The sequence below is a fragment of the Urocampus carinirostris genome, chromosome 4 (genome assembly GCF_059441175.1).
Source record: "Urocampus carinirostris isolate Australia breed hairy pipefish chromosome 4, RoL_Ucar_1.0, whole genome shotgun sequence".
Taxonomy (NCBI): Eukaryota; Metazoa; Chordata; class Actinopteri; order Syngnathiformes; family Syngnathidae; genus Urocampus; species Urocampus carinirostris.
In genome coordinates this window covers 8,939,639-8,954,597 of record NC_142352.1, presented here as the reverse complement: position 1 = coordinate 8,954,597, position 14,959 = coordinate 8,939,639, and the positions used below count along the sequence as shown (strand labels likewise).

The following is a 14,959-nucleotide window of genomic DNA, read 5'->3' as shown; positions in this document are numbered from 1 at the left end:
CAGCGATTTGGTGCTCGCTAGGCAGGGGGAGTGGGAAGCCGTCACAAACGAAGCGTGGTCGGAGATTGGAACAAGTCAGGCAGCCAAGATGGGAGATGGAGTTTGGTCGGAGATCGGAACAAGTCGGGTAGGCGGGACGAGCGGGAAGCCAGGGATCGGGATCGATACAGGAAACAGAAAAAGGATACAGGTGGCTGGGACGGGAGAACAGTGCTTGGATCGGGGCTCGTTACAGGGAACGAAATCAGGAAGGATATGGGTGGCCGGGACAGGAGAACAGAGCTTGGATCGGGGATAGTTACAGGAAACGGAATCAGGCAGGATACAGGTAGCCGGGACAGGAGAACAGAGCTTGGATCGGGGATAGTTACAGGAAACGGAATCAGGCAGGATACGGGTAGCCGGGACAGGAGAACAGAGCTTGGATCGGGGACCATTACAGGAAATGGAATCAGGCAGAATACGGGTAGCAGGGACAGGAGAACAGAGCTTGGATCGGGGACCGTTACAGGAAACGGAATCAGGCAGGATACGGGTAGCAGGGACAGGAGAACAGAGCTTTGATCGGGGATCGATACAGGAAACAGGTCGGGAGCATTTTAGAAATATTTCTGCATTATGTTGCTGTGTTTGTGTAGTCTTTCTGCAGTAGTGTTCCTGTATTATAGTATTATTCTTGTAGTATTTTAGCCGTGCATCTATTTTATTTGCTTTTTAAAATGAAAGCAAAATTGTATTTTAGGCCCCTGTTTTAAGCACTGGTATGTAGTCGTTTAATAGTTCTGTAATATTTCTACTATAGTATGTATGCATCGTAGTAATATTGTGGTAGTTTTCCGTAGAAGTGTATTTGAAGTATTTTTCTAGTATTTTGTAATATTACCTTAGATGTATTTTATATTATTTCTGTAGTAGTGGCTCTGTATAATAGTATTGCTGTAGTAGTATTTTAGCAGTATTTCAGTTGTATTTTATTTTCATAAGCAAAGCAAGATAATAGATTAGCTGTTTTCAGCACTATATTAGATATTTAGGTTGTAGTATTTCTGAAGTCGTACTTTTACAGCAGACAGACAAGGGACATTGGGGACAAAGATGGCACCCCAAAAACTTTATTTTTTAAAATAAGTAGTGCTTTATCTACAATTATATATTTTGTCTTTCTTTTACCATTTTCGTTTGGCGTGCTGGTACAAAAAGCCTGTCCGACCATCGTTCTAAAGTATTAATGAGTATTACGCGTAGCTTTCAGTCCAGTCATATGCCACTGTAATGAAACATGTATACGGCGGTCTCTCTTTTATGATTGATATTTATCTTTTGAACCTCACAGCAAAGAAGCCAAGGGAAGCCCCGAAGCTCGCAAAACAGCAGAAAGCGCCTGGACGACAGCAGGGACGAAGGCCAAAGCGACGGCAAGATAAAGGCCCCGAAACATGACTGAGCTGACAGCGCGTCAAGAAAAATATAAATCTCCTGCATTCCTGCGAAGAAATTTCCAAGAGCACACTCAAAAAAAGTATGAGAGGCCGTTTGAGAAGTAAATCATACTTGCTCTCACATAGGATCTTACGCTCGTTCATGCACAGCTATCTTCTCATACAGACACAGTCATACCCATGCACAAAAACTATTCTCTTCTATACACTACTATGCCATTCTATACTCGCATACACACTCTACAGTAGACTGTATCACACACTATTATACTCTCTCACACACACTGCTACTATACACTCTCACAATTACTAGTATACTCTTTTACACACACTACTATGCTTTCACACAGAAACTCTCACAGACTATTATGGACGTCTTTCTCACGCACAATTGTACTCCTTCTCACACACTACTATTATCTCTCACACATCATTTCAATTGCTATTACTATAGGGTTTTTTCACACCTCATGTAATGATCAACTCACCTCTCAGTGTTGTTTTACTCTGGGTACCTTTGGTAACCATGGTGTGTGTGCTTATGTTGTTCAGTTTGGTGTTAAACTGGAAGTGTTTCCAGTACAGTGGTATGTGTGAGAGAGTAGTAGTGTATGGGAGTATCGTTGTATGTGTGTGGTATCACAGGAGTGTGTGAATGATAGTAGAATTAAATGTGTGATTAAACGTGTAAGAGAGAGTATAGTATTGTGAGTAAGAGTGTATAGTGGTATATGTGAGAAATTTGGGTAGCTTGTGTGTGACATCATAGAAGTGTGTGTATGAGATCACAGTAATATGTGTAAGATAACGTATAGGAATGTGTGTATACCTGTGAGAGAATATAATGGTGAGAGAGTTTAATGATTTGTGTAAGAGAATATGTACTTTTGGTTACCATGCTGTGTGTGGATATGTTGTACAGTTTGGTGTTGAACTGGAAGTGCTTCCAGTATAGTGGTATGTGTGAGAGTGTAGTAGTATTTGGGAGATAGTATCGTAGTATATGTGTGGCATCACAGTAGTGTATGAATGATAGTACAGTGATACGTGTAAGAGAGAATGTAGTAGGGTGAGTATGAGGGTACAGTGATAGGTGTAAGAGAGAATGTAGTAGTGTGAGTATGAGAGCACAGTGGTTTGTGTGAGAGTGTATAGAAGTGTGTGAATAAGAGTGAAGTAGTGTGTAAGAGTGTGTAAGAGTGTATAGTGGTACGGTATATGTGAGAGAGTGTAGAGGTGAATGGGAGATAGTATCGTAGTATGTGTGATGTGTCACAGTAGTGTTTGAAAGATAGTACAGAAATATGAGAGTATAGTGGTATGTGTGAGAGAGTATAGAAGTGTGTGTATGAGAGTAAAGTAGTGTGTGTAAGAGTGTGTAGTGGTATATATGAAAAAGTTGGGTAGCATGTGTGTGACATCATAGTAGTGCATATATGAGAACACAGTAATATGTGTAAGAGAAAGTATAGAAGTGCGTGTAATACCTGTGAGATCATAGTAGTAAGAGAGTTTAATGATTAGTGTGAGAGAGTATACAGTAGCTGTGTGTATGAGAGTATAGTAGTATGTGTGACAGTATAGCAGTGTTTATTCATGGCTACTACTGTCTTTATAAGAGTATAGTTGTGCATGTGTTAAGAGTATGATGTTTTAATTGAACGAAAGTATGATTTACTTCTCAAGCGTCCTCTCATAGAATGCCCACAATGACACACACAAACACAACTAAACACACAATATCAGCATTGCTCGCAAAGCAAAGACAGCAGAAATGTCAACACAACAACATGGCATGCATTCAACAGTTTTATTTGGAAGGTAGCAACGGTACTGGTAACAAGTTTCATGATTGTTCATTTAATGTTTACTTAAGTTTTCTTCTTCAGTGAGGGTTCAGCTTACTAATGTGATTTTTCTAGAAAAAAAAACAACCTTTTCCACACGTAAGGTCTGGACACTGTATAGTATATGATTCGCCTGTTCAAGGTTTTTTTACGGTAATTTTCAGAATGTTTACACGTGTGATGGATGGAAAGTACTTTTGACGTAGTCGTTTTCAGGGTTTTAGCGCAGAGGTCCGTTACAGGTTGGTGTTGTGACTTTAAACTCACGTAGTGGTGTTTATGTTGTTGATAATAAATGACTGAAAGAGGAAATAGAAAAGCATGTCCAAGATTACAGTGCCTGGCGAAGGTATTGACCCCATAGAACTTTTGCCCATTTTGCCGCATATCAGGTTTCGAATCTGAAGCTAAAAAACTGCAAATATTTTCTAAGAATCAACACTATGTGAGACACAGTTGTGAAGTGGAACCAAATTGTTCCAAATGTTATATTACATTTACAACTAAAAAACGTAGGCATTCTCTTAGCATCGCCGATTGGCTTCAGAAAGTCCTAAAGACTTCTTAATGATCCAATATTGACCTAAATGACTAACAATGACAAAAAGGAGTGCATTTAGTCTCAATTTGATTGCACCAGCTCTGTAATGGGCTCAGGGGTCTGTGAAAGAAGAAGCTGGAGAACAGACAGCATTATGAAGACCAGAGAATACACCAGGTGGAAAAGTTGTAAAGCAAGAATGGAATGCGGGAAGACGTTGCAATATTTACACATCGCCCAGAGCATTGTGCGGGCGATAATATAAAAATGAAGAGACATAAAACCACTGCAAACCTACCAAGACCTGGCAGTCCCTTCAAACTTTGGGCCCAATTGGGGAGGAAACTAATCAGAGAACCAACCAAGAGTGACATTCTCACATTGAATGACCTGCAGGAACAAATAGCTCTATTGAGACAATTTGTGCAGATTGCAACTCTTAGTTGTACTCTGCATAAATTTGCCCTTTATGGAAGTGTGGCAATATGAAAGCCCCTCCTGAAAGAACACGCTTGAGGCCAGTTTGGCTTTTGCAAGAAGCCACACAAGAGACACGGGTAACATTCTGGTCAGATCAGACCGAAATGGAACCTTATGAATGCAAATTGTTACCTAACACGACACATCACGCTGAAAATACTGTCCCCAATGTCAAACATGGTGGTGGCAGCATCATCTTATAGGGTTACTATTCTTAGGCAGGGATTGGGAAGATTGTAAAAGTTAACGGGAAAATGAATGCAGCCAAATACAGGGTGATTTTTGGCAGAAAATATTTTGGAGTTTGCAAGAGATCTGGGGCGGAGGTTCACCTTCCAAGAGGACGACTCTAAACATGGCAAATCCTATACCGACACAAACGATATAGGCCTAAACGTGTTTGAATGGCAAAGCCAAAGTCCAGACCTCCATTCTTTTGTGAAAGATCTGAAAAATGCTTCGTTATTAAACCTTAAGGTAACCTGAGGTGTTTAGTAAGGTAGGATTGGCAATTTTTTCTGCTTCAAAATGTGCAAAGCTAATAGAGACATACCCGAAATTATTTTGGCTGTGATCGCAGCAAAATGATATTGTACAAAGTGTAACTCAAAGGGGGCACAATATAAAATGTCAAAAAGATTTGGTTTCTTTTAACAGTTGTGTCTCCCACGTTGTTAATTCTTAGATTAAAAACCTAAAATTATTTTCTAGGAGTTTGAAGTCTAAAATGTGGCAATATATGGCTGTTTTGGGAGAGGCAATACTGCTGCAAGCACTGTAAAGGATTTGCCAATGTAATTAGGGTAAACATTGGATTTTGACATAAATGGGTATGATTACAAGCAAGGAATAGTCGGATTGCTATCAGAATTTGTCTTTTGGAAAATAATCAGTTTACCAATGACAAGATTACCCGGCATACGAGATGTTTCATAATACAGTTCGTCAAGTCACGTTTATTTGGATGGTACTTAATCACAAGATGTCTCAAAGGACTGCACAGGGTTACAATTACACCATCCCCTGATCTTCAACCAACATGCGGGCAAGGAATAACTCAAAACCTCAGCATGAGGAAAACAGGAAACCTTGAGAAGTGGTAATCCTCTTGCCAGGATGACGAAGGTGCAATAGATTTAGTATATTACTGTAGTATATGTTCAATTACTCTTACTGCGTTTTTAGGAAACAGGACACAAAACATAGTGAACATCAATTAAAGAAAATAGGTAATATGTTGACATTTGTCCAGAAAGTGCATGAGAGTAACAATGCCTCAAGCCTGTAATAGTTCAAAAAGCCCATAACAGCAACGACGCAGCTTCCCATCTCTGCCTGCTAGTCGATGCAGGAGTTGACATGCTTTAGGTCCAGACGCTCGTCCACTAAATCATCTCAAATCCTCTTTCTCCCTCGTATCACCGCCAGCCAGGCAGTCAGAAAAGGACGGGAAAAGAAAAGTATGAGGTGGATATCAATCATATTGAATAGAAGTAGATTTAAACACTTCCCCTGAGGTTGCAGATCTTATCTCCTGGTGGCAGTGCATTCCACAGCACCAGGGCCCGGATGAAGAACGCCTTCGAGCCTGCAGACTTCTTCTTGGCTCTTGGAGCCACAAGTCGACCGGCATTCTCCGAGTGGAGGAACATAAGGGGAAACCAAATCGGAGAGAGAAGAGGGCGCAAGTCCATGCAAACGTGTATGTTAGTAAGAGAACCTTGAAGTCACATCTTAAGCGGACTGGGAGGCAGTGGCCCCTCTATATACGAGTTACTTTACTTCCAAGAAATTTGAGTTAGGAGATATATTTTGGGCAAATGGTTAGCGCTTGTGCAGCACAGTTCATGTCATGGGAACCTGTCGTGGGTTCAAATCCAGCTCCAGACTTCCTGTGCGGAGTTTGTATGTTCTCCCCGTGCTTGCGTGGGTTTCCTCCGGGCATTCCGGTTTCCTCCCACGTTCCAAAAACATGCATTTCAGGTGAATTGGCCGGTCCAAATTGTCCATAGGTGTGAATGAGCGAATGAGTTGTCTGTCCCTGTGTGCCCTGCAATTGGCTGGCAACCAGTTCAGGGTGTCCCCTGCCCACTGCCCGTAGATGGCTGGGATCTGGCCCCCTAGAACTTGCCACATTTCAGACTTCAAACATCAAGCTATAAAAGTGTAATTTCGTGTGAAGCATCGACAATACGTGGGACACAATCATGAAGTGCAACACACTTTATTGGATATTTCAAACCTTTTTAACAAATAAAAAAAGTGGGTGAAAATTAGTGGGGCAAGATTATTCAGCCCCTTTACTTTCAGTGTAGCAAACTCTGTCCAGAAGTTCAGTGCGGATCTTTGAATGATTCAGTGTTGATCTAAATGACTAACGATAATAAATGGAATCCACCTGTGTGTAATCAAGTCTCTGTATAAATGCACCTGCACTGTGAAAGTCTCAGAGGTCAGTTTAAAGCGCAGAGAGCATCATGAAGAACGAGGAAGACACCAGGCAGGTCCGAGATACTGTTGCGGAGAAGTTTAAAGCTGGATTTGGATACAAAAAGATTTCCCAAGCTTTAAACATCCCAATGAGCACTGTGCAAGCATTAATTTTGAAATGGAAGGGTATCAGACCACTGCAAATCTCCCAAGATCGGGACGTCCCCTTAAACTTTCAGCTCATGCAAGGAGAAAACTGATCAGAGATGCAGCCAAGAGGCCCATAATCACTCTGGATGAACTACAGAGGTCTACAGCTAAAAGTTCAAGGGGGCCAAATAGTTTCACAAACCACTGTATATGCTCCAGTTATATACATGTTAAACGCAATGTGTTTACATCAACGAGAATCGTGATTTTGAAAGAAGTAACCCAATTATTTGGATCTATTAGCAGACACAATACGACCATAATGGTATTTTGGGGGTTTTTACAAACACAAACATCAGCAATACACTGATTTTAATCCGACTATTCCCTACCTAAGGATATTAATCAGAAGGATTCAGTTATGAATCCAAATTTACATTCGCCATGGTCTCTGATGATAGAGCCAGTGACGACGATGTCTATGTCCATGCTGTGATTATCGCATTTGATAATGGAAAAATATTTGACGTCAGAGAACCCTCGAAAGATTTTCTTCTCTGGATGTCGGTCGCAGTCCTTATTTTGTCGCATTTTTCAGAGATGGTCAAAATTGTATAGTGCATTCTAGGCTTTGATAAAAAAATTAAGAAAAGGCATAAAAAAAAAAGAAATCCTACAACTATTAGCAAGCTTAGACTATCGTTTGTCACTCAGAGTAGTAGGTTAATTTACTCGTCTACATTTTTGGAATATCAAGGCTCAAGTTGGCTGGCCAACTGTTCAACATTGACTCTCTCTGCACTCTTTTCTGCCTTTCCCACTCCAGAGGCAACGAGCCAAAGACTCACAATGGGTCGTCTCCCTGAGAATGTGCCATGCACTGAGTAGTAACTCTTAGCTACTGTATGTATCTGTGTTCTCTGACCTTTGTGTGTTCTTTCGATGAACTGTAATTTTCAATACGTTTGTGAAGAATAAATGGTAATTTGTGGGAAAAAGATGAGGTGTGGATTTTTTGGTCTACAGCAAGAAGCCACACTGGAGACACAAGTAACATTCTGGTCAGATGAGACTGGAATTGAACCTAATCAATGCAAATTGTTACCTAACACGACACATCACGCTGAAAATACTGTCCCCAATGTCAAACATGGTGGTGGCAGCATCAGCTGTTTATTAAACAGAATTTCCCAGGCAGGAGAGGTAAAAAAAAAAAAAACACCTGAGTAGCCCGTAGACTGGTTCTGAAAATATATCGTGGGTCATTGGAGTTTTCTAGAAAATTCGATTTGATATCCGGGATGATGTTAAGTGGTTGCCTGAGCCTATTTTAACTCATTCAATGCCAGACATTTCTCTCAATTGGAAAGAACCGGTGAGCCAGTGAAGGTGAGAGTCCAAATGTTTGGCAGGCGGCAGTCGTGGTTGGGAAAGTGGGCAAGGGTTGTGTACACTGGCGAACAAATAGAACAAAATTAATATACGTTTATTGTCATTGTTACAAAATGGGTTAACATATAGTGACAACGAAATTTGGGCATGACACTCCAGTTTCACACATTCACAGTGAGGTAAAGAAACCAAGAAGATAAGAAACAGAGAAGATAAGGTTATAAAACAAGGAGGTTAAAGTTATAGTTATAATTTACACAATATTTACACAAAGAAATGACGGCATGTAGGATGTTACATACAGTTGGTATCGTAAGGGTTTGTGCAATATGCATTTTGTTCAAAAATAGTCAACATAGTGAAAAAAAATAGTCAACATTGTGCAAGGTGAGCAGTAAACATAGTGCAGTCAACATTGTGCAAGAAACATAGACATGAGTACCATTTTACGTTCGTATGAGATAGTGTGTTTGCGAGACTTTTCAGTTTTTTGGGCGGTGTGTGTTTAGGGTGGTAATGGCTCTGGGGAAGAAACTGTCTCTGAGTCTGTTTGTTTTTGTTTTGTGTGACCTGTAGCACTTGCCGGAAGCCAGCAGGTCAAAGAGGTGGTGGCCAAGGTGAGAAAAGTCCTTGATGAAGTTTTCTGCTCTGCTAAAGTAGCGAGAGCAGGCAATGTCCTCTAGACTGGGCAGAGAGCAACCGGTGATGTTCTGGGCTGTTTTGATGACCCTCTGGAGCGTTTTCCTATCTGCTGCTGTGCACCCAGCATACCACACCGTAATGCAGTATGTTAGAATGCTCTCCACTGTGGCTTTGTAAAAGGGCAGCTGCTGTTTTAGATGATTTTTCCTGAGCACTCTCAGGAAATGTAGTCACTGCTGGGCCTTCCCTACCACCGCTCTGGTGTTTGCAGACCAAGAGAGGTCGTCGGAGATGTGCACACCCAGATATTTGAAAGAGTGGACTCTCTCTACACAGTGTCCTTTTATAATGAGTGGTGCTGGATTCCTGCCATTCCTTCTGAACAATGCTGTGATAAAAAAGGCTTACAACATGACAAAAGGAGCAACAGACTAGCACGGCGCCCCAAAAATGGAGTGTTTAAATAGTAATCAGGACAAGTGACACCAGGTGTGGGTGGAATTTAGAGCCAAGTAGGAAGTGACCAAAGAAGGCAATGGAAAGACAGAGGGGAGAGAGAGAGAGCGAGAGAGAGAAGCAAACATGACTGTGGAACTGTGACAAATGATCCAAGATTGCTGAGGCATTAAGGCATTTTACTTTGTAATTATCAGGATTGATTAGATTTTTATTAAAGTTCTTACTGAGGAAAAAAAATATCAGTTTTTTAAATTGTCAGATTAATATCATCGTTTACTTTTTTCTAGGGAGCTCAGGGTTGTTTTCTTATAGCCTCATTGCTCCTTTGTTTGTACGCATGTGTTTGTTTCACAAGTCAGAGACGGGGACAGGACCCAATAGCGTTAGTTTAACTCGGTATTATTGAAAAAGAGAGCAGTGCTTGCTTCCACCATCCGATGATCGTCGGACACGGGTAGCTGATGGCAGGAACGCGGAAGTTTGACTTCCGTGTCGAGCCGGGATAGTCGTGGGTGGCAGGTTAGCTGGTCGGTAGCCGGGACAGGGGAGCAAGGGTGGTAATCGAGTCCAGAAAAAAGGTCGGCAACAAGTATCAGGCAGGAAACAGGGCAAAACAGGTCGTGGTCGGCAACAGGTATCAGGCAGGAAACAGGTCAAAACAGGTCAATGCCCAGGACAGAAGAGCATGTCAGAAACGGGTCCAGAAACAGGTCGGCAACAGGTAACAGGCAGGAGAAAACAGAGCAGGAGATTGTCGGAGGGTACGGTGCTTGCCTAGCAAAAGCGTAAGTTCGCAGGACGGTCTGACGCCGGTAACAGGGAGCCAGGGGGTTTGAAAAGTGGCAAGGAGCCAGTCAGCGACCAGGGCTGTTGGCGTCAACGGGGCAGCCGCAGGTGCCCCGAATCAGTAATCATGACAGTTTGTGTGTTTATCTCTGCTCTATGGAATCTTCATATAACTTTGGAAATGTTCACATATTTTCCATCCTAGTTGACTCCATCCATCCATTATCTTCCGCTTATCCGGGGTCTGGTCGGGGGGGGGGGGGGGGGGGGGGGGGGGGTAGCAGCCTCAGCATGGAAGCCCAGACCTCCCTATCCCCAGCCACTTCGTCTGGCGGGTTCCTGAGGCTTTTCCAGGCCAGCCTAGAGAAGTAGTCTCTCCAGCGTGTCCTGGGTCATCCCTGGGGCATCCTGCCGGGGGAACATGCCTGGAATACCTCCCCAGGAAGGCGTTATCAGATGCCCAAGCCACCTCAACTGACTCTTCACAATTTGGAGGAGCAGTCACTATACACATAGTTTCTCACCTGTTAGCCGACTCAAATGGTCCAAAAAAACAGATGAGGTGATGTAGCAGCGTGATAATCCAAGCATGAAGTCTTATCCCGTTTTTTTCAGTTCGAGTTCTTTCACCAGAGTCAAAGTTTTGTCAATCTTCAGAAACTACCGGAGAGATAAGAATGAGATTAAAAGAGGCAGATTATTAACGACAGCTACCATTAACTATTGTCTAACCAGACGTGTCAAGCATGCAGTCGTGGGTTGGATCAGACCTGCTAGACAACGTTGAGAGAAGCACAAGAGAAAAAATGATTGCAGTTTGAAATGTGTCCTGCTTGTGTTTCCTGTCCGGTATTGTTCCCGTCTATTTTGTCCTGTTTTATATCGATCTCCAGATTCGTTCCCGTCTAGTTTGTACTGTTTAAAAAAAGTTTTGATAGCAATCCTGTCTGTCCCGTCCTGACCTAGTCTGTTCGATATCTGCTCGTGCTATTGGTATTGATCTCGTCAGCCCTGGCTTCCTGTCATTCCACGCCAGACTGCTGTCTTATGTCTTCTGCCCAACGATCGCCGAATCACAGGCGTTTGGGTTAATGTCCATGACTGCCCCATTTCCCGTAGAATAAAAGCTTGTGTGAGAAACGTCACGCATTTGGGTTCTCTTCCTGTTCCGGTTCATGACGGGCTTGGGACTGAGCTCGACTGACACGCCCGACTATCCACCATTTGACCAAAAGCCCCCAAAATGGGTCTGCTTTGAAACCAAGTGAGCTTGCTCTCCACCCCTAACCCTAGTTCCAGCCCTTTTTGTTTGACATTTGCGGACACCGCAAGATTTTGTTGTTTAAAAAATGTATAACGTACTTTCGCTAGGCTGTGGTTCTTCTTTTCGTGCAGAACAAAGGACTCCCACAGGATAGGTCATGGCGATAAAAGCCCCCCAGCTAGGATATGGAAAGTCAGACATAGTTCAAGATTCTACCTTACAACAATCCTTTGATTGAAAAGAAGAAAGATGATTATGCAACCGTGCGGCTTTATCAAAGTAACAATGTGTGGTTTGCGTGCCATAGACACGCAATGTCCCCTCACCTTTGTGAGAAACTGAAAATCGTTTGAAATTCCACAGATCAATGAGCAGTCATCTGCAATTTATTCTGGAACAAAGGCCTTTGATAAAAACTATGATTATATTGTTTATTTAACCTTGTCTCTGCACGGCTGCGGTCACAAATTGAAATCTGTATGCCTAGTAATTAAGATCCACGCGGCCGATACAAAGTGGCCTCACTATTTCAGGCAAATCGAGGAGGGTGCAAAAACACATTTCTTACGGGATTGCATGAACAATAATCATGAAGAATACAGCAATGGTGAGTTTATTAAATTTTGTTTTTTGGGCAGAAGCAGAGACAACATCTATGGGAAATGAAACATAGAAGGCTCTCCAACCTCAGTGAGGAAACACACAGACACACACAAATAAATAAGAACATATAATAGAATAGAATATACCTTTATTGTCATTGTTACAACATAGGATATATTGTGACAACGAAATTGGACGCGGCACTCCAGTTCCACATTTTACAGTGAGTATAAGGAAAACAAAGAGATAAAAGAACAAGTTGTTTGTACTGTCCTTGTTGTATAGGCTTTTTAAACATGTACCATGTAACTATACTTAAAACAAAAAAGCATTGTGACTATAGATGCTTATTAAAATCTCACATAAAACAGTCCGTGAGATGACTCAGTCTTTGGTCTCGTGTTAAGCAACCAGCAGGCTCATCTGGTGATTAAATTGTCTTAATGAGTTGGAGGTACCGTCTAATACGTTTACCTTAATTTCAAACAGGTATCTCCATAATTACTTTCATATTTATTGCATTGTATTTATTTATTCAGCCAGTATAAACCATAAACACATATACAAGAAATCATTTGACACGCGAGCACTCAATAATGATAAAATAATAGATTTAAAATAATAAAAAGAAGAGTAAAAAAGATATTGCAGTGTATAATACAAGGTAATTATATAGAATAGTTTAAAAAGAAAGAATTTGTAAATAACAAGACTAGAGTAGAATAGATCGGAGGAACGCCGTTGGCATAATAATACTATACCTAATAACCTAAATCAATTCCCGTTGAACATACGGATAGCGGTAGGGGAAAAACTATCTTTAAGACGTGGAGCGAAGACGGCAACCTGACGGCAGGTAATCAAAGTACCTACGAGCAGGGTGACTAGGATCGTCTATAATTTTTAGTGTCCGTTTTGTAGTTCCATCGATGTAGATACTGTGCAGGGGTGGGAGGCCAGTACCTATTATTTCCTCTGCCGTCCTCACTACTGATTCCATCTTTGACAATTCTTTCTGATCGACGCGACCAAACCAAACTGTGATTGACCTAGTTAAAACGGATTCAATGATAGCACGATGAAAATTGACTAGAATGGATTGGCGGACCCCGAATGATTTAAGTTGACGAAGGAAGTAGAGCCTTTGTCTGGCTGACTTTAGAATATCAGTAGCATTGACAGTCCATGTGAGGTCAGCTGACAAGTAAGTACCCAGAAACTTGAATTAATGGACCAGTTCCACCTCACTACCATTAATTGACAGTGGCACATGCGGGGGAGGCTTAGTACGGAAATCTATTATCATCTCCTTAGTTTTACCTACATTCAATAACAGATTACTCTCATGACACCAGGTGGAAAGTGAATCAATTTCTGCTCGGTATTCAGTTTCGTCTCCATTGTCACGAGGATTACCAGAACAGAGCAGGAGACCCCAGAGCGTTCGTACAATACTTTTATTTGGGGAAGCACAAGGGTTAGCGGGAAACTTCGGACGACGTAGCCAATCGTAGCGTGGGACGGAAGCAGGTTGAGTTTACCGGGACTGAAGAGATGATCGTAGCTTGGGACGGAAGCAGGTCGGATCGGAGACAGGCAGACAGAATCAGGTAAACAAGGCACAGGTAATCGGGAGCGTCATACGGGGTACAGATGTACAGAATTACAGGATTAATCCTCCGACCCCCATGTCTCGGTGTAGAATGCTTAAATAGGGAACATAACCCAATCAGAAGGCACATTCCAGTGCGCCAGATGATTGCCCCAGGTGGCTCCACTTGGGTAATCATGACAGAACCCCCCCCATCAAGGGACGGCTCCAGAAGTCCCTCAGAAAAAAATAAATAAAATAAATTTAACCCAAGACACGTCACAGGGAAACACAGGCAGAATCAGAAGAGTCCAGACTCAGGGGGGGTCAGATTCAGAAGAGTCCAGACTCAGGGGGGGTCAGATTCAGAAGAGTCCAGACTCAGGGGGGGTCAGATTCAGAAGAGTCGGACTCCGGGGAGCGGAAAGGGAACAGACAAGACAGGAGAGGAAAGACGGGACAAAATCAGTACAGGCAGACTCAGGGCAGGCATGGGAGTCGAGCAGGCAGGCATGGGAGTCGAGCAGGCAGGCATGGGAGTCGAGCAGGCAGGCATGGGAGTCGAACAGGCAGGCATGAGAGTCGAACAGGCAGGCATGGGAGTCGAACAGGCAGGCATGGGAGTCGAACAGGCAGGCTTGGGAGTCGAACAGGCAGGCTTGGGAGTCGAACAGGCAGGCTTGGGAGTCGAACAGGCAGGCTTGGGAGTCGAACAGGCAGGCATGGGAGTCGAGCAGGCAGGCATGGGAGTCGAACAGGCAGGCATGGGAGTCGAACAGGCAGGCATGGGAGTCGAACAGGCAGGCTTGGGAGTCATTGCGCACTCATACGGCCGGAGGTGCCTCAGCCAATTTCGCCATGTCGGAAAGGACTTGCCGAACTGCGCATTCTGAAGGGGAATTGCGCTGCTGATTCAGGCTTTGATAGTGGTCAGGGGGCAGATGTACGAACGCGGGGTCCATTCTGGTTCGGAGGATTCTGTCACGAGGATTACCAGAACAGAGCAGGAGACCCCAGAGCGTTCGTACAATACTTTTATTTGGGGAAGCACAAGGGTTAGCGGGAAACTTCGGACGACGTAGCCAATCGTAGCGTGGGACGGAAGCAGGTTGAGTTTACCGGGACTGAAGAGATGATCGTAGCTTGGGACGGAAGCAGGTCGGATCGGAGACAGGCAGACAGAATCAGGTAAACAAGGCACAGGTAATCGGGAGCGTCATACGGGGTACAGATGTACAGAATTACAGGATTAATCCTCCGACCCCCATGTCTCGGTGTAGAATGCTTAAATAGGGAACATAACCCAATCAGAAGGCACATTCCAGTGCGCCAGAT

General features: G+C 43.1%; 1 protein-coding gene across 2 annotated transcripts in view; it reads left to right on the top strand.

The window, feature by feature from the left end:
* luzp2 (leucine zipper protein 2) overlaps nt 1–7,887 on the top strand; it is a 317,514-nt gene extending 309,627 nt beyond the window's left edge. For both annotated transcript variants that reach the window (XM_088333594.1, XM_088333593.1), the window contains exon 12: nt 1,334–7,887. In XM_088333594.1, coding sequence (XP_088189720.1) covers nt 1,334–1,444 — 111 coding nt within the window. In that variant the 3' untranslated portion in view covers nt 1,445–7,887. The remainder of the gene's footprint in view (nt 1–1,333) is intronic.
* Nucleotides 7,888–14,959: the final 7,072 nt, after the last annotated feature.